This window comes from Schistocerca nitens, chromosome 2, assembly GCF_023898315.1.
Source record: "Schistocerca nitens isolate TAMUIC-IGC-003100 chromosome 2, iqSchNite1.1, whole genome shotgun sequence".
Classification (NCBI taxonomy): Eukaryota; Metazoa; Arthropoda; class Insecta; order Orthoptera; family Acrididae; genus Schistocerca; species Schistocerca nitens.
In genome coordinates this window covers 921,265,459-921,285,662 of record NC_064615.1, presented here as the reverse complement: position 1 = coordinate 921,285,662, position 20,204 = coordinate 921,265,459, and the positions used below count along the sequence as shown (strand labels likewise).

The 20,204-nt window shown below is 38.2% G+C and overlaps 1 protein-coding gene across 1 annotated transcript in view; it reads left to right on the top strand.

The window, feature by feature from the left end:
- LOC126235453 (Down syndrome cell adhesion molecule-like protein 1 homolog) overlaps positions 1–20,204 on the top strand; it is a 137,462-nt gene that overhangs the window by 54,696 nt on the left and 62,562 nt on the right. The window contains exons 7-8 of the mRNA XM_049944175.1: positions 9,308–9,463; positions 10,684–10,823. Coding sequence (XP_049800132.1) covers positions 9,308–9,463; positions 10,684–10,823 — 296 coding nt within the window. The remainder of the gene's footprint in view (positions 1–9,307; positions 9,464–10,683; positions 10,824–20,204) is intronic.

Sequence of the window (20,204 nt, the reverse complement as noted above, 5' to 3'; positions counted from 1 at the left end):
ACTTCCCACTATATACATATATATGTGACTTACCAAATGAAAGTGCTGGCAGGTTGACAGACACAGAAACAAACACAAACATACACACAAAATTCTAGCTTTCGCAACCAACGGTTGCCTCGTCAGGAAAGAGGGAAGGAGAGGGAAATATATATATCACTGGTCACGTGATATTCAGAGAGGCAGATTATATCAAATGGTTTGCTCAACTCTAATACAATAACTGATTTTGTGCACTGGCTGAATTACAACTGGATGAACCTAATTTTCCTGCCAATTTTTGAGTTTCTCTAGTTTCAACCAGAGGCTCTCTGTGTAAATTGAGTACTGTGGTGTGCGTACTGTAAGACCTTCCATACACACACCATCAGATTATTTGACTTGTCGCTCTAACGAATTAGGTGAGTGTCAGCAATATGTCTCGTGGTCTTATCGTGGCGTGTTTATCTTCTGCCGTTAGGTCAGACGATAGAAATACCACTTGCTCGCTTAGAGTAGCAGATTGACGGTGCCAACTTTAAACAGAACTTGATTAATTTTCACACACATTTATTAAAATAATAAAAAGCATAGACATAATGTAACTTGATTCTGTATGCTGTTTACAATTGACAATCTGAAGTTCCTTTGGTCTTGGTACGTTAATCTTATTCTCACATATCTCTGATACTTGACAAAGTGTCTATGCATTTATCTTCATGGATATGTACAGGAATATGATAATATTATTAGGCGCAGACTGAAACTTGACTATAGACTGGTACAGACTAACTGCAGACTGGTACAGACTGGTGCAGTCAATGCAGACTGACTAATCGGCGGTCTGTACACTTGTTATAATACCTCACGCGTTCAGGTATCACTGCGCAAGGGTGATCCGAGAAGAGAAAAGGTTCTAAGTTAGCAGCAATCTCATTGGCTGCATTACATATTAATATGCGGATCGGCGGAAGCAGAATTTGGTCCGTCTCTAAGGCAGCGCCATCTCGTAGTGCGGAGACGGATGAGCGCTGTGCCTGCACTGTTGTGCTTAGCGGGGCGCACTCTAGTGGGAAAGTTGTGTACGCGCTGACTACGCGGAACTATGTAAACAACAAGTACATTAAAATTTGCTTTCTGGCTGCCTGTTTGATCAATGTGAATGTCATTTTCAGCCTGTCTCTGAACATCTTTTGTTTCTGCCCTCCCTAGCCTAAGAAAACTGCTGATCTGTCACTTGTAACCACTAGTACTTTACCATTTGTGACAGTACCCCCCCCCCCCCCCCCCTCTTACGTTACTTGCTATTAGCTCTCAGACAGTTTTCCCTTCCCTTTCCTGTTGAGGTGAAGGCCATGCCTAGTATAGCCCCACCTGCTGATAGAGTCAACAAGAACCACACTGATGTGAGACCCCATATATGATCCAAGCAGCCATTCCACCTCAATTAACTCTCCTAACAGAAGAATTTAAATGAGGCCGGTCATGGCGCCTCAGAACAGACACAAGCCTAACACCATTATGTCTCATTGCTGAAGCTATCTTTACCAGGTCACTTTCAATTGAATAATTAGGGTTCCTATCTATGCTGTAGCACCAGGTGCTACAGAAGAATGCTGAAGATTAGATGGGTAGATCACATAACTAATGAGGAGGTATTGAATAGGATTTCGGAGAAGAGAAATTTGTGGCACAACTTGACTAGAAGAAGGGATCGGTTGGTAGGACATGTTCTGAGGCATCAAAGGATCACCAATTTAGTATTGGAGGGCAGCGTGGAGGGTAATAATTGTAGAGGGAGACCAAGAGATGAATACACTAAGCAGATTCAGAAGGAGTTAGGTTGCAGTTGCTACTGGGAGATGAAGCAGCTTGCACACGATAGAGTAGCATGGAGAGCTGCATCAAACCAGTCTCAGGTCTGAAGACCACAACAACAACAACATATATGCTGTTGCCTGCCCCACCCACTATTACCATGGTGTCTTCCTTTATGAAGTCTTTACAAAGTGAAACTACATTCTCCATCACCTGACGTAGATTTACACTAGGTTTAAAAAAACTTGTGACCTGGTAACTTGACCCTAGTTCATCCTGCAACAGTTGGCCAACACCTTTACCGTGTGAACTACCTAACAACAAAACTTCCTTCTTCTTCACAGCTTTTTCTGACTCCTTACTTTTCAAACACTTTTTGAAAGTTTGTTGTAGCCACAGGTGTCATCTAATTTGATATCTGTCACTACCCTGCATTAAAAGAATGCCAGTGTCTGCAGTGTATTAATAGTCTTTCAAGCTATGTAACTTTACGGAACTATTTATGTTGTTAATGTCCAAAATCTCTATTGTATAAGACTGGAAACAGTTCATAATGTACCACTCTTATTAGGTTTCTGTCATTTACATTAAATTTAATGAAGTTAACATGGGTCCACATCGTATCCACTTCCTGCCAACTGATCTGATGTGGATTTGTTCCATCCATTTTGTCAGCCTATGACTTTTAAGCAGCAATATTGTGACTGTCTCTTGCTATCTTACTTGATCTGTTCAGCATCTTGGTGTGCAAGCCTTCACTTTTCATGTTTACTTTGATACCAAGTTTGACTCAATTCCCCAGTAGTATTAATGGGATACATTAGGCACAAGCAAGTCAGTGAAAGACTTGTATCTGGCCATTGAGACACATAAACTTATTATTAGTCAAACTTTCAACAGTTTGCGTTACATTATTCGATTTCTTTTTTTGCTTGTTCTTGTTAGCAGATAGAGCCTCAGAGTTGTAGTTGCTGTGTGGAACAGCCTCATTTGGATGTTTCATAATTGAGTCATTTGGTTGTGTTTCAATCAAAATCACATCCTGTATAACACTAATTTACATGGATATATTTTTATCAGTGATATTTTCATTGGTGGTTGTTTAGGTAACTACAGTCATGGGTCTCTGTGCACTAGCAACCATCACATATGTCATGGGCAGAATAATAACAGCTTCTGGCAGTGGAGCTTTGTCTGCAAGCAACTGGGCCACATGCTTCCGTAAACACTGGGTGCATAGGTGGCCTGGCGAGCCAAATCTGGCACAGATAGGAATGCTGGCCATCATAAAAAACTATGGTGCAGTACCTGCACACATTTATGTAGGATGGAATGTGTTTCTGGAGATCAACCACAAATTGTCAGACACCATTCAGCATGGGGAATTTGTGGAACTTCAGTCAGTACTCCCTGGTACTACTAATGACTTTACTGTACATGGATACTAACTCATTGCATCTGTTTTGTTGGCTGGCACTTAAAAAGGCAATTCGAAAATTCTAACCACTCCGTACCTGAATGAGCATCATCACCATTCATATCACCAATGATCGAAATTACAGCAACAAGATGCAATAGCAAACAGATAAGTGAAATCAGCCACAGCAGATGTCCCCACAGAGCTCTGTCCTCTGGTGGAAGTGCCAGCAGCCACACACACCAAACGCTCCGTTCACCATGCCGTTTCCTTGTAAGCATATTCTTCAATAAAACTTCTCCATGTAGCCTATCAACTGTGTCACATATCCAGAAAAGTATTACTGAAGACAACAGCTCTGAAAGCCTTTACACGCACTTAAGCTTTCTCTGTCCATGATATCCATATACTGCAATACAGAATGGTATCCACATGAATGCTACTTCCCAGCTTTGACAAGTAATCTAGTACAGCACCAGAATTGTTTGATTGGGGACTTCCTAGCAAATATAACGTAGCATATTGTTCTTAATGGGTAGAAATGGTCAAACTAATGCTAACTTCAGGCGTAACGCAAGGAACTGCTACAGAGTCATTACTATTCGTAGTCATACAAATGATGTGACGGATAATTTCTGAAGCTGTATTCATGAAAAAATGTGAAAAAGAAATCCAGTGTAATTGATAAATCTTTGTTTATACAATATGGATTACCAGCACTTAAAGCTTGCACAGTTGTGAATCTAAATCTACATCTACATCCATAATCTGCAAACCACTGCAAATTCCATGCCAGAGGATATGTCCCTTTGTTCCAGTTAATAGGGCTACTTCCTGTTCCATTCATGTCTGGAGTGTGGGAAGAATGATTGTTTGAATGCCTCTGTGCATGCTGTAATTATTCTAATCTTGCCCTCATGATCCTTATGTGAGCGATATGTAGGGGGTCACAGTACAGGGTGTTTATAAATGAATATCGGGGTTTTAATGCTTTATAATATTTATTATATTAAACTTACAGTTATAAATGATATGTCAAATGAAAGAGCACTCAAAAAGTTTTACCAAGAACATTATAAATGTTCAATATGAGCACCATTTGTCACGTGGCACACGTCATGTCTATAGCCGAGTTCTTCCAAAACGTTGATAAGTGTGTCTTCAGTGATCGTAACAACAGCTGCATCAGTCCGGTTTCTTAATTCAGGGAGGTCTGCTGGTAATGGAGGCACATACACACAATCCTTGATGAAGCCCCAAAGGAAAAAATCGCATGGCGTTAGGTTGGGTGAACAAAGCAAGCCCTGTCATTGGGCCCCTTGCGGCCTATCCAGCACTTGGGTACAGTGAAGTTCAACCAATTGCATACTTTACATTGCCAGTGAGGTGGCGCACTATCTTGCTGGAAAATGAAGTTCTCTGGCTCATCTTCTTTCAACTGAGGGAAGAGCCATTGCTCTAGCAGCTGTTGCTACACTCACTGAAGACACACTTATCAACATTTGGGAAGAACTTGGCTATAGACTTGATGTGTGCCATGTGACAAATGGTGCCCACATTGAACATTTATAAGGTTCTTGGTAAAACTGTTTGAGTTGCTCTTTCATTTGACATATCATTTATAACTGTATGTTTAATGTAATAAATATCATAAAGTGTTAAAACCCCGATATTCATTTATAAACACCCTGTATATTCCTAGAGTCACCATTTAAAGCCAGTTTTTGAAACTTTGTTGATAAGACTTTCTCGGGGGTTTACATCTATCTTCAAGAGTCTGCTAACTCAGTTTCTTCAGCATCACTGTAAACTCACTCATGGGTAAAATAAACCTGTGACCATTCATGATGCCCTTCTCTGTATATACACTACTGGCCATTAAAATTGCTACACCATGAAGATGACAGGCTACAGACACGAGACTTAACCGACAGGAAGAAGATGCTGTGATATGCAAATGATTAGATTTTCAGAGGATTCACACAAGGTTAGCGCCGGTGGTGACACCTAAAACATGCTGACATGAGGAAAGTTTCCAACGCATTTCTCATACACAAACAGCAGCTGACCGGCGTTGTCTGGTGAAACGTTTTTGTGATGCTTCGTGTAAGGATGAGAAATCCGTACCATCACATTTCAGACTTTGATAAAGGTCAGAATGAAGCCTATCGCGATTACAATTTATCGTATCGCTCTCGTTGGTCGAGATCCAATAACTGTTAGAAGAATATGCAATCGGTGGGTTCAGGAGGGTAATAGGGAACGCCGTGCTGGATCCCAACAGCCTCGTATCACTAGCAGTCGAGATGACAGGCATCTCATCTGCATGGCTGTAACAGATTGTGCAGCCACATCTCGATCCCTGAGTCAACAGATGGGGACGTTTGCAAGACAACAACCATCTGCACAAACAGTTCAACGACGTTTGCAGTAGCATGGATTATCAGCTGAGGGACCGTGGCTGCGATTACCCTTGACACTGCATCACAGACAGGAGCGCCCACGATGGTGTACTCAATGACGAACCTGGCTGCACGAATGGGAAAACGTAATTTTTTCAGATGAATCCAGGTTCTGTTTACAGCATCACGATGGTTGCATCCATGTTTGGCGACATCGTGGTGAACGCACATTGGAAGCATGTATTCGTTATCGCCATACTGGCATACCGCCCGGCATGATGGTATGGGGTGCCATTGGTTACACGTCTCGGTCACCTCTTGTTCGCATTGACGGCCCTTTGAACAGTGGACGTTACATTTCAGATGTGTTACAACACGAGGCTCTACCCTTCATTCGATCCCTGCGAAACCCTACATTTCAGCAGAATAACGCACGACCGCATGCTGCAGGTCCTGTACAGGCCTTTCTGGATACAGAAAATGTTCGACTGCTGCCCTGGCCAGCACATTCTCCAGATCTCTCACCAATTGAAAACGTCTGGTCAATGGTGGCTGAGCAACTGGCTCGTCACAATACGCCAGTCACTACTCTTGATGAACTGTGGTATCATGTTGAAGCTGCATGGGCAGCTGTACCTGTACATGCCATCCAAGCTCTGTTTGACTCAATACCTAGGTGTATCAAGGGTGTTATTACGGCCAGAGGTGGTTGTTCTGGGTACTGATTTCTCAGGATCTGTGCACCCAAATTGCGTGAAAATGTAATCACATGTCAGTTCTAGTATAATATATTTGTCCAGTGAATACCTGTTCATCATCTGCATTTCTTCTTGGTGTAGCAATTCTAATGGCCAGTAGTGTATTCAGTATCCCCTCTTAGTCCTATTTGGTACAGGTCCCACACACTTTAGCAGTACTCTAGAATGAGTCGCATGAGTGATTTATAAGCAATCTCCTTTGTACACTGTTTGCACTTTCCCAGTATTCTACCAATGTACTGAAGTCTACCGCCTACTTTACCCACAGCTGAACCTATGTGATCATTACATTTCATATCCCTACAAAGTGTTATAGCCAGGTATTAGTATGAGTTGGCTGATTCCAACTGTGACTCACTGATATTATAGCCATAGGATACTACATTTTTTTCATTTTGATGAGTGCACAACTTTACATTTCTGAACATTTAAAACAAGTCTCCAATCATTGCACCACTTTGAAATCTTATCAAGAGCTGACTGAATATTTATGTAGCTTATTTCAGACACTACTTCATTACAGATAACTGCATCATTTGCAACAACTAAGAGGTTACTGTTAATTCACTAGTAATATTGTCTGCAAGGTCACTAACATACAACATGAACAGCAAGGGTCCCAACACACTTCCCTTGGGCACACCCAAATTTACCTATACATCTGATGACGATTTTCCACTGTGGATAAAATGCTGTGTCCTCCCTACGAAAATGTTATCAGTTCAGTCACAAATGTCACTTGATACTTGAAACCCCATATGATCAAACTTTGGACAATAAGTGTGGCTGTAGTGCTGAGTCAAATGCTTTTTTGAAAATCAAGAAATTCTGCATCCATCTGACTGCCTTGATCCACAGCCTTGCGTATGTAATTTGAGAAAAGTGTGAGTTGGGTTTCACATGATCGGTGTTTTCAGAATCCATGCTGGTTGGCATGAAAGAGGTCATTCTGTTTAAGATACCTCTTTATGTTTGAGCTCAGAATATTTTCTAAGATTCTACAGCAAGCCAATGTCAAAGATATTGGACAGTAGTTTTGTGGATCACTTCTATTATCCTTCTTGTAGATTGCTGTTACCTGTGCTTTCTTCCAAGTATTAGGCATGGTGTTTTGTTTGAGGGCTGTACAATAGATTACAGTTAGAAGAGAGACTAACTCAGTTGCAAATTCAGTATACAATCTGATAGGGATTCCATCAGACCCTGGAGCTTTGTTCAAAATGATTTCAGTTTTTCCTCAACGCCACTGACACTAATACTGATTCCACTCATCTTTTCAGTGGTATGAGGAAGAACTAAGTTTTTTTTTTGGCAGTTGTTTAATTTCAATAACATTTGTTTCATCCTCAGACTAAACATATTTTATTTAATATGACCAGTGGAAACACCATTGTCAAGATAATGACAAAATAATATGTCAAGCAACTCATGATGAACATTTAGTGCTCAAAATAAATCATGCTCTACTTAAGAACTAGGTTTGTCTCTTAACGGAGATTTCATTCCTCATAGGTTAAAGAACTTCTTAATTGCTTTACACAACTGTTTAAATAAATAATAATCGAGCATGTTTCACACCATCGCTGCGGTGTCTCGTTGCTGATGCTGGCTCTAAATTTGGTTGTCTAGGGTAAACACATGAGGTTCCGTGTTTTTCATGTGCTTTTGATGATAAAGAACGAGCGAAACCAACACATATGTAAACATCAAACATTTATTACTTTGGTGGCCATATTGATTCCACTGTCCACCAAAGACCATAACACAACACAAAGTAATACTTCCTTTACATGTTCTTTGACTTGTTTTGCCAAACAATAACACAGAAACACACTTCACCAAAGTGACATTCCGACTGCCTCTACTGCCTCCGACTGCTCTCTCGACCCTTCTAGCTGCTTGTATTTATAACATTGTCAAAGAACTACTAAAAAGAGATACAGTTTATGAGTCACATGTACATCTGTTATCATAATTTGTGCAGAAAAGTTATTAATTTGCATCGAGTGACATAATTTAACATGTTATTAAAATGACAGACAGATTTGTTGACTTGACAGAATAATTCTTTGTTACAAAAAGGTCGTTTTTTAGAAGTTTGTCAATTGACTTCTCTAATTTGCATAAATAAGTAAGTAACGTGAATTATGAAGAATTACATAGGTTTTCGTCTAAAATAGGATTGATTACGTGAATACTGAGTGAAAACGCTCCTAGTGAACAAATAGGTTTCACTGGGCGATTTTTATTTAAGGAGATCCAAAATACGTAAGTTGGCCACTATTTCTCGTACTTCATATTAATTATTTAAGATGAACTTAGTGTTTTTACATGATGACATTTGCTGTATCAGTGATCAAGTGATATTAACTTTTGTGTGGGTCAGTTATTCAGTATAATTTAATGGGTTGACTGTTTATGGAGACATGTTGTGCAATCATTGTTAACATACACAATAACTTTTCTATAATCATAAATACTCATTAAACTGGTTGAATTTGGAAGGGATCGCATACTTCATTAAAGTAAAGCCTTTAATATGTATCGTTACAATCTGTAGTATTGTTTCAATTTTTTCCTACTTGTTTCAGTAATCAATGAAGTGGTATATTTTAACTGGTTCTTTTTTGACATCTGACGTAATTTTTGCCGTTTGTGTGTGCACCAGAAACTTTATCTATTACTTTGTACAATTAAGAGCAGCTTCACTTCAGAGTTTATTCAAATGTTATCTGCAAATCTTTTATTCTCGGTATTCCACAGCTTTTTGAAATTTTAGGAATTTCATTGTCAGAACACCATAGGATGCTACATAAACAGTCTCTTTATCATGTTAGCTGAATATTGTGCCTTTTGCAGTTTTTAATTAAACTTTTCCAATTTTTCATTCATGGTGTTCGATGATCTGGTATTTTCCTTTTTTTCATATTCAGAGGTATCGGCACCTGTTGAATCATCCACTGAAGAATGCAGACTGGAATTAATGGGCCTGCAGAAATACTGTAACTACAGTATAGAGGTGAAAGGCTACACAAGAATGGGAGATGGAATTCCAAGTAGACCAGTCTTTTGCAGGACACAAGAGGATGGTACGAAATGTGTTAGTACTGTTGCATAATATGGTATGATAGACTGTAATACTCCAATTATAAACACTCAGTTCATGGCAGGCTATAGCCACCAGTCAAAGAAACTGAAGCAACTGGACAGGGCTGATGGAAACACAAATAATTAAAGGCAAATTTTAAAAATAAGAGAAATGAAATTAATAATAATAATGTGTACAGGAAAATAGTACTGGCTTCATTTGCTGGAAAATGGAAGTGTATAACACACTGGTACAAAAAAAAATAAGAAATTTCAAGTCTTGGCACCTTTCCTTTACAGATAATTTTAACACAGGAGGAAAGTGAAAGTTATGACTGAAAAGAGAAGCTCAGTTGGGATAAAGTGTTAACAGTTATTTGGAGACAGAGAGTAGAAAACAGAAAGAAAAAAATCAAGAGATCACACTGTCTTGGAAGTGAGGGGTCGTATGGTACAAAACTTTAATGATCATAACATGGTTGCAAAGGCTACTCATATATACCAGGATTTCTGTGCCTGTTAAGTTTATTAGGGAAATAAGACGAATCACAGAAAGTGTTTTGTAAGGTGTAGTAAAGATCAATCCTAATCACAATTTAGAGTCCTTCACTGTTTTGTACCACTGTTTGCTCCATTACAATTGTTCCACTTTTGGCAACCAGTACACACACACTTTTGTATCCTAAAACAGTCTGAAATTTATTATCTAGCTTTTTTAAAAAGCTGTATCATCAAAGTAGCCTTTAATATATAACTTCGGCACAATTTCAGTGCAGTAATGTGTTCATTGTAAATAAATATTATAGTAGTTTTATTACATGTTTATTACCTTAATACCTTATAAATAAAAAAAACTTTTTTTATTTTAAATTCAGTGCATTAGTGTTTGTAAAATGGTTCTTTCATATAGTGTTCACTAAAAAAAATACGATCATTCCATTTGGGACCTGTGGAATGGTACATTAGCTTATTTGTTTGAGTTGTAAATATTTGTCATGTATTATTGTTTTTCTGACGTGTTCTACATCCTGGAGGACCACCTCACTACAGATCATTTGGAATGAAAGTAAATCTTATCTAATCTAAACTATCAACAACACACTGATTTACTTCAAAAAATTATATTATTTTGGAAAAATATAATAAATTTAGAATAAGATAAACATATTTCTATTTCAGCACTTAAATTCAGCTGATGTTGTGTGATTTTTCTAATTTTCAGTACCTGATAAGCCTGATGACATCAAGGCACTTGTGGTGAATGCGGAAACATTGTTAATATCTTGGTTAAAGCCAAAATTTCCAAACGGCATCATCAAAAAATACATTGTATATGTGCGGTCACTGGATGGTGGAACATTGGTAAATATTGCTAACCAACAAGAGGTGACAGGCAATTGTGGGTCATAGTTTTGGAGACAACATCTCAGGAATATATTATTGGGAAAAAACACATAATTTGATTTTAATTGGACACACCAAAATTATTTCAGAAAATAGAGAGAGACATTTTCTAGTTTGTTAGTTTCATGCATCATCTTTTGTACACTACAAAATTTTATCGAATATAAGGAGTTGTCGAGGAGAAATTTTTTCAGTTCGTTTTCTAATTTAACTTTTATATTATTTGGTAAGTGATCATATGTTTTGGTGGCAACATTTTGCAGCCCTTTTTGTCCGAAAGACAACCTTAATGTGGAGTAACAAATTTCATTTTTCCTTGTGGCATTGTAATTGTGTACATCACTGTTGCTTTCGAATCGCAGTGGATTTTTTGAAACAAACTTCATGAGAATAAATATCATGTGAAGCATTAGTCAAAATGCATGAGTCCTTAAATAGGTGTTTACAAGTTGATCATGGCTGAGCACCACATATTACTCTTACAGAATGTTTTTGAGCAATGAACACTCTTCCTTAAAGCTGAGTTGCCCATTACATTGTTCCATGTGACATTATTGAATGAAAATATGTCAGCTTACTGATTTGTCTCTCCCAAAGATTTGCATTGATTTAAATGGAAATGTGGCAGAATTAAGTTGCTTTAGTAGTTCTAAAATGTGTTTGTTCCAGTTTAAATTCTCATCAATATGGATTCCAAAATTTTTTTGACATTTTCATCCTAGTTATTATTTCCTCAGTGTATTTTACACTTATATTGGTGTAGAACTTCTAGATAGGTGGAACTGAATATGATGTGTCTTTTCGATACTGAGAGTGAGTCCATTCACAGAAAACGACTCTAGTGTAGTTTTAACCTTAGAATAGATGAGAGATGGGAGAGGGGGAAATAACCCACACACACACAAATGAAAGGGCTTGGTCTGACAAACCCAACATTTTATTTACATTCCAGAATAAGTAAGACATAAATTTTCAACTGAATTGCCTAAAATACTTCTTTTGCTGTTTATTAGTATTTAAATTTACCATAAATTTCTTTAAAAATAACACTGAATTTCCTCCAAACTTCTATAAATCAAATTATAAAGCATTTAAAAACATTCTTGAACACTTAAAACTACTTTTTTTTTATCTTTGAAATCTCGCATCCTTAACAAGTTCAGAATTTAGGACTGTTACACAGTATTCCACAATATTACACATTTTAATGCAGAGTACAGTCTAATAAAATATAGTTGTCATTCATTATGATATACATTTTACTTATCAGAATTTTCTGCACAATCTTTGCATAACATTACAGAATGGACAGACATAGCCACTTTCTACAACTTTTACAAAAAAATTTTGTTTTGTTGTCTTTCCATTTATGAGAACAACCACATTTGCATTCTGGAACAACTTCATTCTCACCCGTAATCCTAGATAGCTGTGCTTCCAGTAGGCAAACGCCCCTTGGGGGATTCTTCTGGTAAGCTCTCTGTGCCACATACAGTTTTATCGGTTCCAAATTCAGTTGCTTGAGAAACAGCCTCTCGAAATATCCAGTCCTGTGTTTACTTTGTCTTGTACATATGTATTTATAACAGTAATGTACCAAATGACATAAAACACCCAATGACCAATGTCTTGTCTGCCTTCCATCATTACATTTTTAATACCTAGCATCAACCACTTCCGCTCCACTCTTTGTTGAGTTATAGAACACAATACAGTAATCTTTGGCTTCTTCAGATTACCCATTTCTTCACCAAATGTACTGTAATATGCATTGAAGACAGCAAAATCACATTTTTATTTTTATTTGGTACATAGGACACCAATATGAAATTGCCACTAAATCTGAATATGGACAAATGTATTTCTCTTTTATTTTTGCACTATGTTCCAGCAAGTGTAAGCTTACAATTTATGAAAAGTTTTTGAGCAAAAGTGTAGCTTGTGAACCAGTTGTCAAGGGCAATATTCCTTCCAGTTTCTTTCATTGGCACTACAAGTCTAAGCACAACATTGCCACCTGTGTTACTCATTTGAAAGAAACCTGCAGGTTTCTGTCCTACATATAATTCAAAATTTTGTACATAGTATGTTCCTGCATCTGCCATGATAAATATTTTGATCCATACTTTCTGTGTTTTGAAAGAATGTACGTTCTGAAAGAACAACATCCCCAAAGGGATAGTAAAATTTCATCCAGTAACATTTCGTCCACTGTTATGTATTCACTTGCTCTGTAATGCCTTGTCTAGTGTTTTGTGAATCCCTCCATAATATCACGTACAGGGGCCAACTTACCACTTTCTTACATTCCTCTTTTGTGTGAATATTATCTAATCTAACACATACAAAAGAAAATGAAGTCTTTTCAGAGACATAAATTCTGTCCCTGTGCCACAAGTGTCCAAAATTCATACAGAAGACCCAAAAATGCCTTGGACTATAACTTTTTTAAGTTTCTGCAGTATTTGGGTCATTTTAATTAAGAGATTTTACATGACCTATGTAAGTATTTGTGCTCTGTATTATCAAGTCAACCAAATTGTCATCAATGAACAGTTTCCAGACTTCAAAAATGGCTTCCCAACTTACACTAGGAAAATGGGTAACTATGCTGTGAAATTTGGTATAGACTTCTTGGTTGGCAACATTTTTCAGCCATTTAGTGTGCCCATCTCTTGACAGATAGCAAGGAGAAGATTCACTGGAAGAGGGACTGGAACCGCTACACAACTTCATAGAGAGTCTTGATTAGTTTTAGTGATCATACTCACATATCCGACAGGAATAATAACATTATCTTCTCTGTCCAGCTGTTTGTCACTCATTTCACACACTGTGTCATGATCACTTTCAGGGCCAAAATTAGAATCTGCATCACGATTGTCATCATCACTTTCTAATAACAGCTTTTCAGTTTCTTCCTTACTTAGTGGACACTGTTAAGCCATTTTTAAGCAGTTTTACTGCTCACAGTCAGCATGACAAGGAAAATGCATAAGCAGAAAAAGCTAATGTAAATGGATGGGCTGTGTCTATCAGACCCAGAACATGTTCGTTCCCATGTCAACAATAGATTGGCAAACAAGGAGGAATGGTGAGACAAGTAGTGGTCTTCTCTAGGAACATTAACTGAAAGCTACAATGAATGGCATAGTATTAAATAGTGTACTGGAAATGAAATGAGCATTTGGCATCATTGGCTCGGAGGCCCCTTATGGGGCAGGTCTTATTACATTCAATGCCACATTGGGCAACCTGCATTCTGGATGGGGATGAAATGATTATGAACACAACACAACATCCAGTCCCTGAGTGGAGAAAATCCCCAACCCAGCTGGGAATTGAACCCAGGCCCCTTAGGATGGCAGTCCGTCACGCTGACCATTCAGCTATCGGGGTGGACAATAGTGTACTATCGTGGATATGTTTTTAAAAAAATCCACATGGGTCTGAGAGTTACAGTCCATGTGTTCTAGGGTAAGAACATTATTTATCATTTCTCCCATTGCTATACGTATGTTTGGACTGATTACAATACCACTCCCAAAGAAAAAACTAATTCTGCTTGTTGTATGTTAGCCAGACAGTCACTGGCGTGTATGAGGAACGATAGCGGATCTAAGATTGAGCCTTGTGGAAGCCCATAAGTGCCTTCTCCTCAGACAGAAGAATCTCCCCTGCTTAAATTGGCTGTGTTATTAAGTATAACTGTCTGCATTCTTTTAATTACATGTGACATTATACATTGGTTTTGCTATACCATCACTTACATAAAACTTCAGTTTGTCCAGGAGAATATTATGAGTCACACAGTCAGATGCATTAGATAGGTCACAGAAAATGCCAGCCAGTGATATTTTTTTATTCATTACTTGTAAAATTTGGCGAGTGGATGTGCAAATGGCATTCTCAGTTGTGCAATTCTTCAAAAATCCACAGAAATTTTGTAAAATGATGTGAGTAGAAAATAGGTTTGTAGTTAACTGACATCTTTCAAATCTTCTTCTGGACAGATTTAAGAAAGACATATATCAGTCTCTCAGCGGAATATATCCTGAGTTATTGGTGCATTACATATTTCAGAGAAGACAGTGCTTATTACATTCTGTTTGTTTCTCTGATGGATTCTCCATCAAATCCAGATGACCATTTATTTTTAGAGAATATATAATTTTCTTCATTTCAGAACGAGAAATGGGTGAGACATCTGTATGGTTGAATTTTAAGTAAGTTGCTTGCTCAAAATATTCTTTTCATTTTCCTCTTGGACTTTTTATCCCTATACTTTGTCCACATTTAAAAATGATTATTAAACATATCTTCTACCTGTAACTGATCATTTATTGCCCTACCATTTAAATTAATAGTGATGTTGTCATGTTCAGTGGTTTGTTGTCGTCCTATTGGCAATCTCAATCTCTCTTCATTCATCCGTTAACAATATACATTGTATGGATGTAGTCAATTACAATATAGTTCCTTATCTGCAGTTTGTTTCAAAAACTTGGATAATAAATACAGATATTTTATATCAGTATATATAAATAATATTACTTTTCCATATTCAGATATTTTTCAATGCTATAAATCTATGTGTTGGTAAAAATTTTTTAAGATCTACCTTGAATCTATGAAATTCTTTAATTTTCTTTATTGTAGAAGGGAATGCACTAAAAAGTATTTTGGGCTGGTTGTTTACACGTTTTTGGTAGAGTGCTCCTTTGTGGGTGTCCCTGTGAAAATCATCCCTGTTCCTTGTTTCATGGTTATGAACCTGATTATTTAATGTTGAAAATTCCTGGCGAGTTTTCAGAAAGTATACACATTCATATATGTATAAGCTAGGAATAGTCATTATTTTAAATTGTTTTACTTCACTCTGTATAGCCTTAAAGTCTGTTGTCAGAACTACTGATTGCTGACATAATGTACATATTCCTTGATTTTTAATAACTGTTCTTAGTAATGTTGAATAGTTTTTGTAGTGTGCAACTGCAGGATATTTATTTCTTCTTGCTGACAGATACAATTCCCTTTTCCTTTCATGTTGTTGTGGTCTTCAATCCAGTGACTGGTTTGATGCAGCTCTCCATGCTACTTTATCCTGTACATGCCTCTTCATCTCTGAGTAACTATACTGCAACCTACATCCTTCTAAATCTGCAAACTGTATTCGACTCTTGGTCCCTCTAAAATAATTTTTACCCCCCCCCCCCTTCCCGCTGCCCTCCCCCTCCCATGCTTCCCTCCAGTACTAAATTGGTGATCCCTTGATGCCCTCAGAATGTGTCCTACCAACAGACCCCTTCTTCTAGTGAGGTTGTGCCACAAATTTGTCTTCTCCCCAATTCTATTCAGTGTCTCCTCATTAGTTATGTGATCTACCCATCTAAGAGTGTGGTTTGAAAAATTCTTGGAATCACCACGAGAGGTCAACGCTAGCGCAACCAGTTGCTCATGTGATATTCATGGGACTGTTGCCTGTAAACACGTGCCATGTCAGTGCTCATGGAAGAGAGCTATGGCGGTGACATGGCTCTGTTGTTGTGCCCGTGTAGTGATTTGCGAAGATGGAAAAAAATCAAGATTCAAGCAGTGATTAAGTACTTTGTAAAGAAAGGTATGAAAGCAAAGGACATTCATGCTAATTTCCAGAATACACTGGGGGACTCTGCTCCTTCATATTCAACTGTTGCCAAGTGGACAAATGAATTTAAATTTGGTCGAGAGAGCTTCGATGATGCTCCATGCATCGTTTGGCGCCAAGTTGTGTCACTAGTCCAGAAATCATTGCAAAAGTGGACAAAATGGTCATGGAGGATTGCCAATTGAAAGAGTGAGAAATTTCTCACACTTGCCAGATGTCATCTGAAAGGGTATATCACATTTTAACTGAAGAATTAGAAATGAAAAAATTATCTGCAAGATGGGTGCTGCAACTATTGACACACATATGCCATCGTCATGGCAAAATTACATGAACTAAGTTATGAATTGTTGCCATACCCACATTATTCACCTGATATGGCTCAGTCAGATTTCCATCTCTTCACAAAACTGAAAATTATTCTTGGTGGATGAAGATTCACTTCAAACGGAGAACTGATAGCCGGAGTTGACAACTATTTTGCAGGCCTGGAGGAAGCTCATTTTCAAGATGGGATCAAGGCACTGGATCATCATTGGACCAAGTGCATTACTCTACAAGGAGACTAATTGAAAAATAAAAAAATAAGTGTCAGTGATGTAAGTACTTTTTTTCTATTCCATTCCGAGAACTTTTCAAACCACCCTCATAATCTTCAGCATTCCTCTGTAGCACCACATTTCGAAAGCTTCTATTCTCTTCTTATGTAAACGGTTTATCATCCCAGAATGAGATTTTCACTCTGCAGCGGAGTGTGCGCTGATATGAAAATTCCTGGCAGATTAAAACTGTGTGCCCGACCGAGACTCGAACTCGGGACCTTTGCCTTTCGCGGGCAAGTGCTCTACCATCTGAGCTACCGAAGCACGACTCACACCCGGTACTCACAGCTTTACTTCTGCCAGTATCTCGTCTCCTACCTTCCAAACTTTACAGAAGCTCTCCTGCGAATGCAGAAGTAAAGCTGTGAGTACCAGGCGTGAGTCATGATTCGGTAGCTCAGATGGTAGAGCACTTGCCCGCGAAAGGCAAAGGTCCTGAGTTCGAGTCTTGGTCGGGCACACATTTTTAATCTGCCAGGAAGTTTCGTTGTTTATCATCCATCTTTCACTTCCATACATGGCTACAATACATACAAATACATTCAGAAAGGACTTCCTAATACTTAAATCTAGACTCAACATTAACAAATTTCTCTTCTTCAGAATCGCTTTTCTTGCCATTGCCAGTTTACATTTTATATCCTCCCTTCTTTTACCATTATCAGTTATTTTGCTACCCAAATAGCAAAACTCATCTAGTACTTTAAGTTTCTCATTCCCGAATCTAATACCCTCAGCATCACCTGATTTAAATTGACTACATTCCATTATTATCATTTTGCTTTTGTTGATATTCATTTTATATCCTCCTTTCAAGACGCTGTCCATTCCATTCAACTGCTGTTCCAAGTCCTTTGCTGCCTCTGATAGAATTACAATGTCATCGGTGAACCTCAAAATTCTCCCTGGAATTTAATTCCTACTCCAAATTTTTCTATTTTTCCTTTACTGCATGCTCAATATACAGTTTGAGTAATATCGGGTTAGGCTACAACCCTGTCTCACTCCCTTCTCAACCAGTTCTTCTCTTTCATGCCCCTTGACTCTTGTAACTGCCATCTGGTTTCTCTACAGATTGTAAATAGACTTTCACTCCCTGTACTTTACCCTTGACACCTTTAGAATTTGAAAGAGAGTATTCCAGCCAGTGTTGTCAAAACCTTTCTCTAAGCCTACAAATGCTATAAACATAGGTTTGCCTTTCCTTAACCTATCTTCTAAGATAAGTCGTAGGGTCAGTATTGCCTCACGTGTTCCTAAATTTCTCCGGAACCCAAACTGATCTTCCCCTAGTTTGGCTTCTACCAGTTTTCCCATTCTTCTGTAAAGGATTCATGTTAGCATTTTGCAGCTGTAATGTATTAAACTGATAGTTCAGTAATATTCACACCTGTCAGCAGCAGTTTTCTTTGGAATTGGAGTGATCATATTCTTCTTGTAGTCTGAAGGTATTTTGCCTGTCTCATACATCTTGCTCACCAGATGGAAGAGTCTTGTCATGGCTGGATCTCTCAAGGCTATTAGTAGCTCTAACAGAATGTTTTCTATTGCCGGGGCTATGTTTCAACTTAGATCTTTCAGTGCTTTGTCAAATTCTTCACACAGTATCATATCTCCTTCTCATCTTCATCTACGTCCTCTTCCATTTTCATAACATTGCCCTCAAGTACATCTCCTTTGCAAAGACCATCTATATACTCCTTCCACCTTTCTGTTTTCCTTTCTTTACTTAAAACTGGTTTTCCATTTGAGCTCTTGATATTCGTACAGGTGGTTCTCTTTTCTCCAAAGGTCTCTTTAACTTGCCTGTAGGCAGCATCTACTTTACCCCTAGTGATATGTTTCTACATCCTTACATTTGTCCTCTAGCCATTCCTGCCTAGCCATTTTGCACTTCCTGTTGATCTCATTTTTTAGACATTTGTATTCCTTTTCACCTGCTTCATTTATTGTGTTTTTATATTTTCTCCTTTCATCAACTGAATTCAATATCTCTCATGTTACCCAAGGATTTCAACTAGCCTTTGTCTTTTTATCTGCTTGATCCTCTGCTGCCTTCACTATTTCATCTTTCAGTGCTACCCATTCTTCTTCTACTGTATTCCATTCCCCTTTTCTTGTCAACCATTTCCTAATGCTGCTTCTGAAACTCTTTACAACCACCAGTTGATCCAGGTTCCATTGCCTTAACTTCCTACCTTTTTGCTGTTTCTTCAGTTTCAATCTGCAGTTCATTGCCAATAAATTGTGGTCAGAATCCACATCTGCCCCTGAAAATGTCTTACAATTTAAAACCTTGTTCCAAAATCTCTTTCTTATCATGTTGTTGTTGTTGTGGTCTTCAGTCCTGAGACTGGTTTGATGCAGCTCTCCATGCCACTCTATCCTGTGCAAGCCTCTTCATCTCCCAGTACCTACTGCAACCTACATCCTTCTGAATCTGCTTAGTGTATGGATCTCTTGGTCTCCCTCTACGATTTTTACCCTCCACGCTGCCCTCCAATGCTAAATTTGTGATCCCTTGATGCCTCAAAACATGTCCTACCAACCGATCCCTTCTTCTAGTCAAGTTGTGCCACAAACTTCTCTTCTCCCCAATCCTATTCAATACCTCCTCATTAGTTACGTGATCTACCCACCTTATCTTCAGCATTCTTCTGTAGCACCACATTTCGAAAGCTTCTATTCTCTTCTTGTCCAAACTATTTATCGTCCATGTTTCACTTCCATACATGGCTACACTCCATACAAATACTTTCAGAAACGACTTCCTGACACTTAAATCTATACTCGATGTTAACAAATTTCTCTTCTTCAGAAACGCTTTCCTTGCCATTGCCAGTCTACATTTTACATCCTCTCTACTTCGACCATCTTCAGTTTTTTGCTCCCCTAATAGCAAAACTCCTTTACTACTTTGTCATTTCCTAATATAATTCCCTCAGCATCACCCGACTTAACTCGACTACATTCCATTATCCTTGTTTTGCTTTTGTTGATGTTCATCTTATATCCTCCTTTCAAGACACTGTCCAGTCCGTTCAACTGCTCTTCCAAGTCCTTTGCTGTCTCTGACAGAATTACAATGTC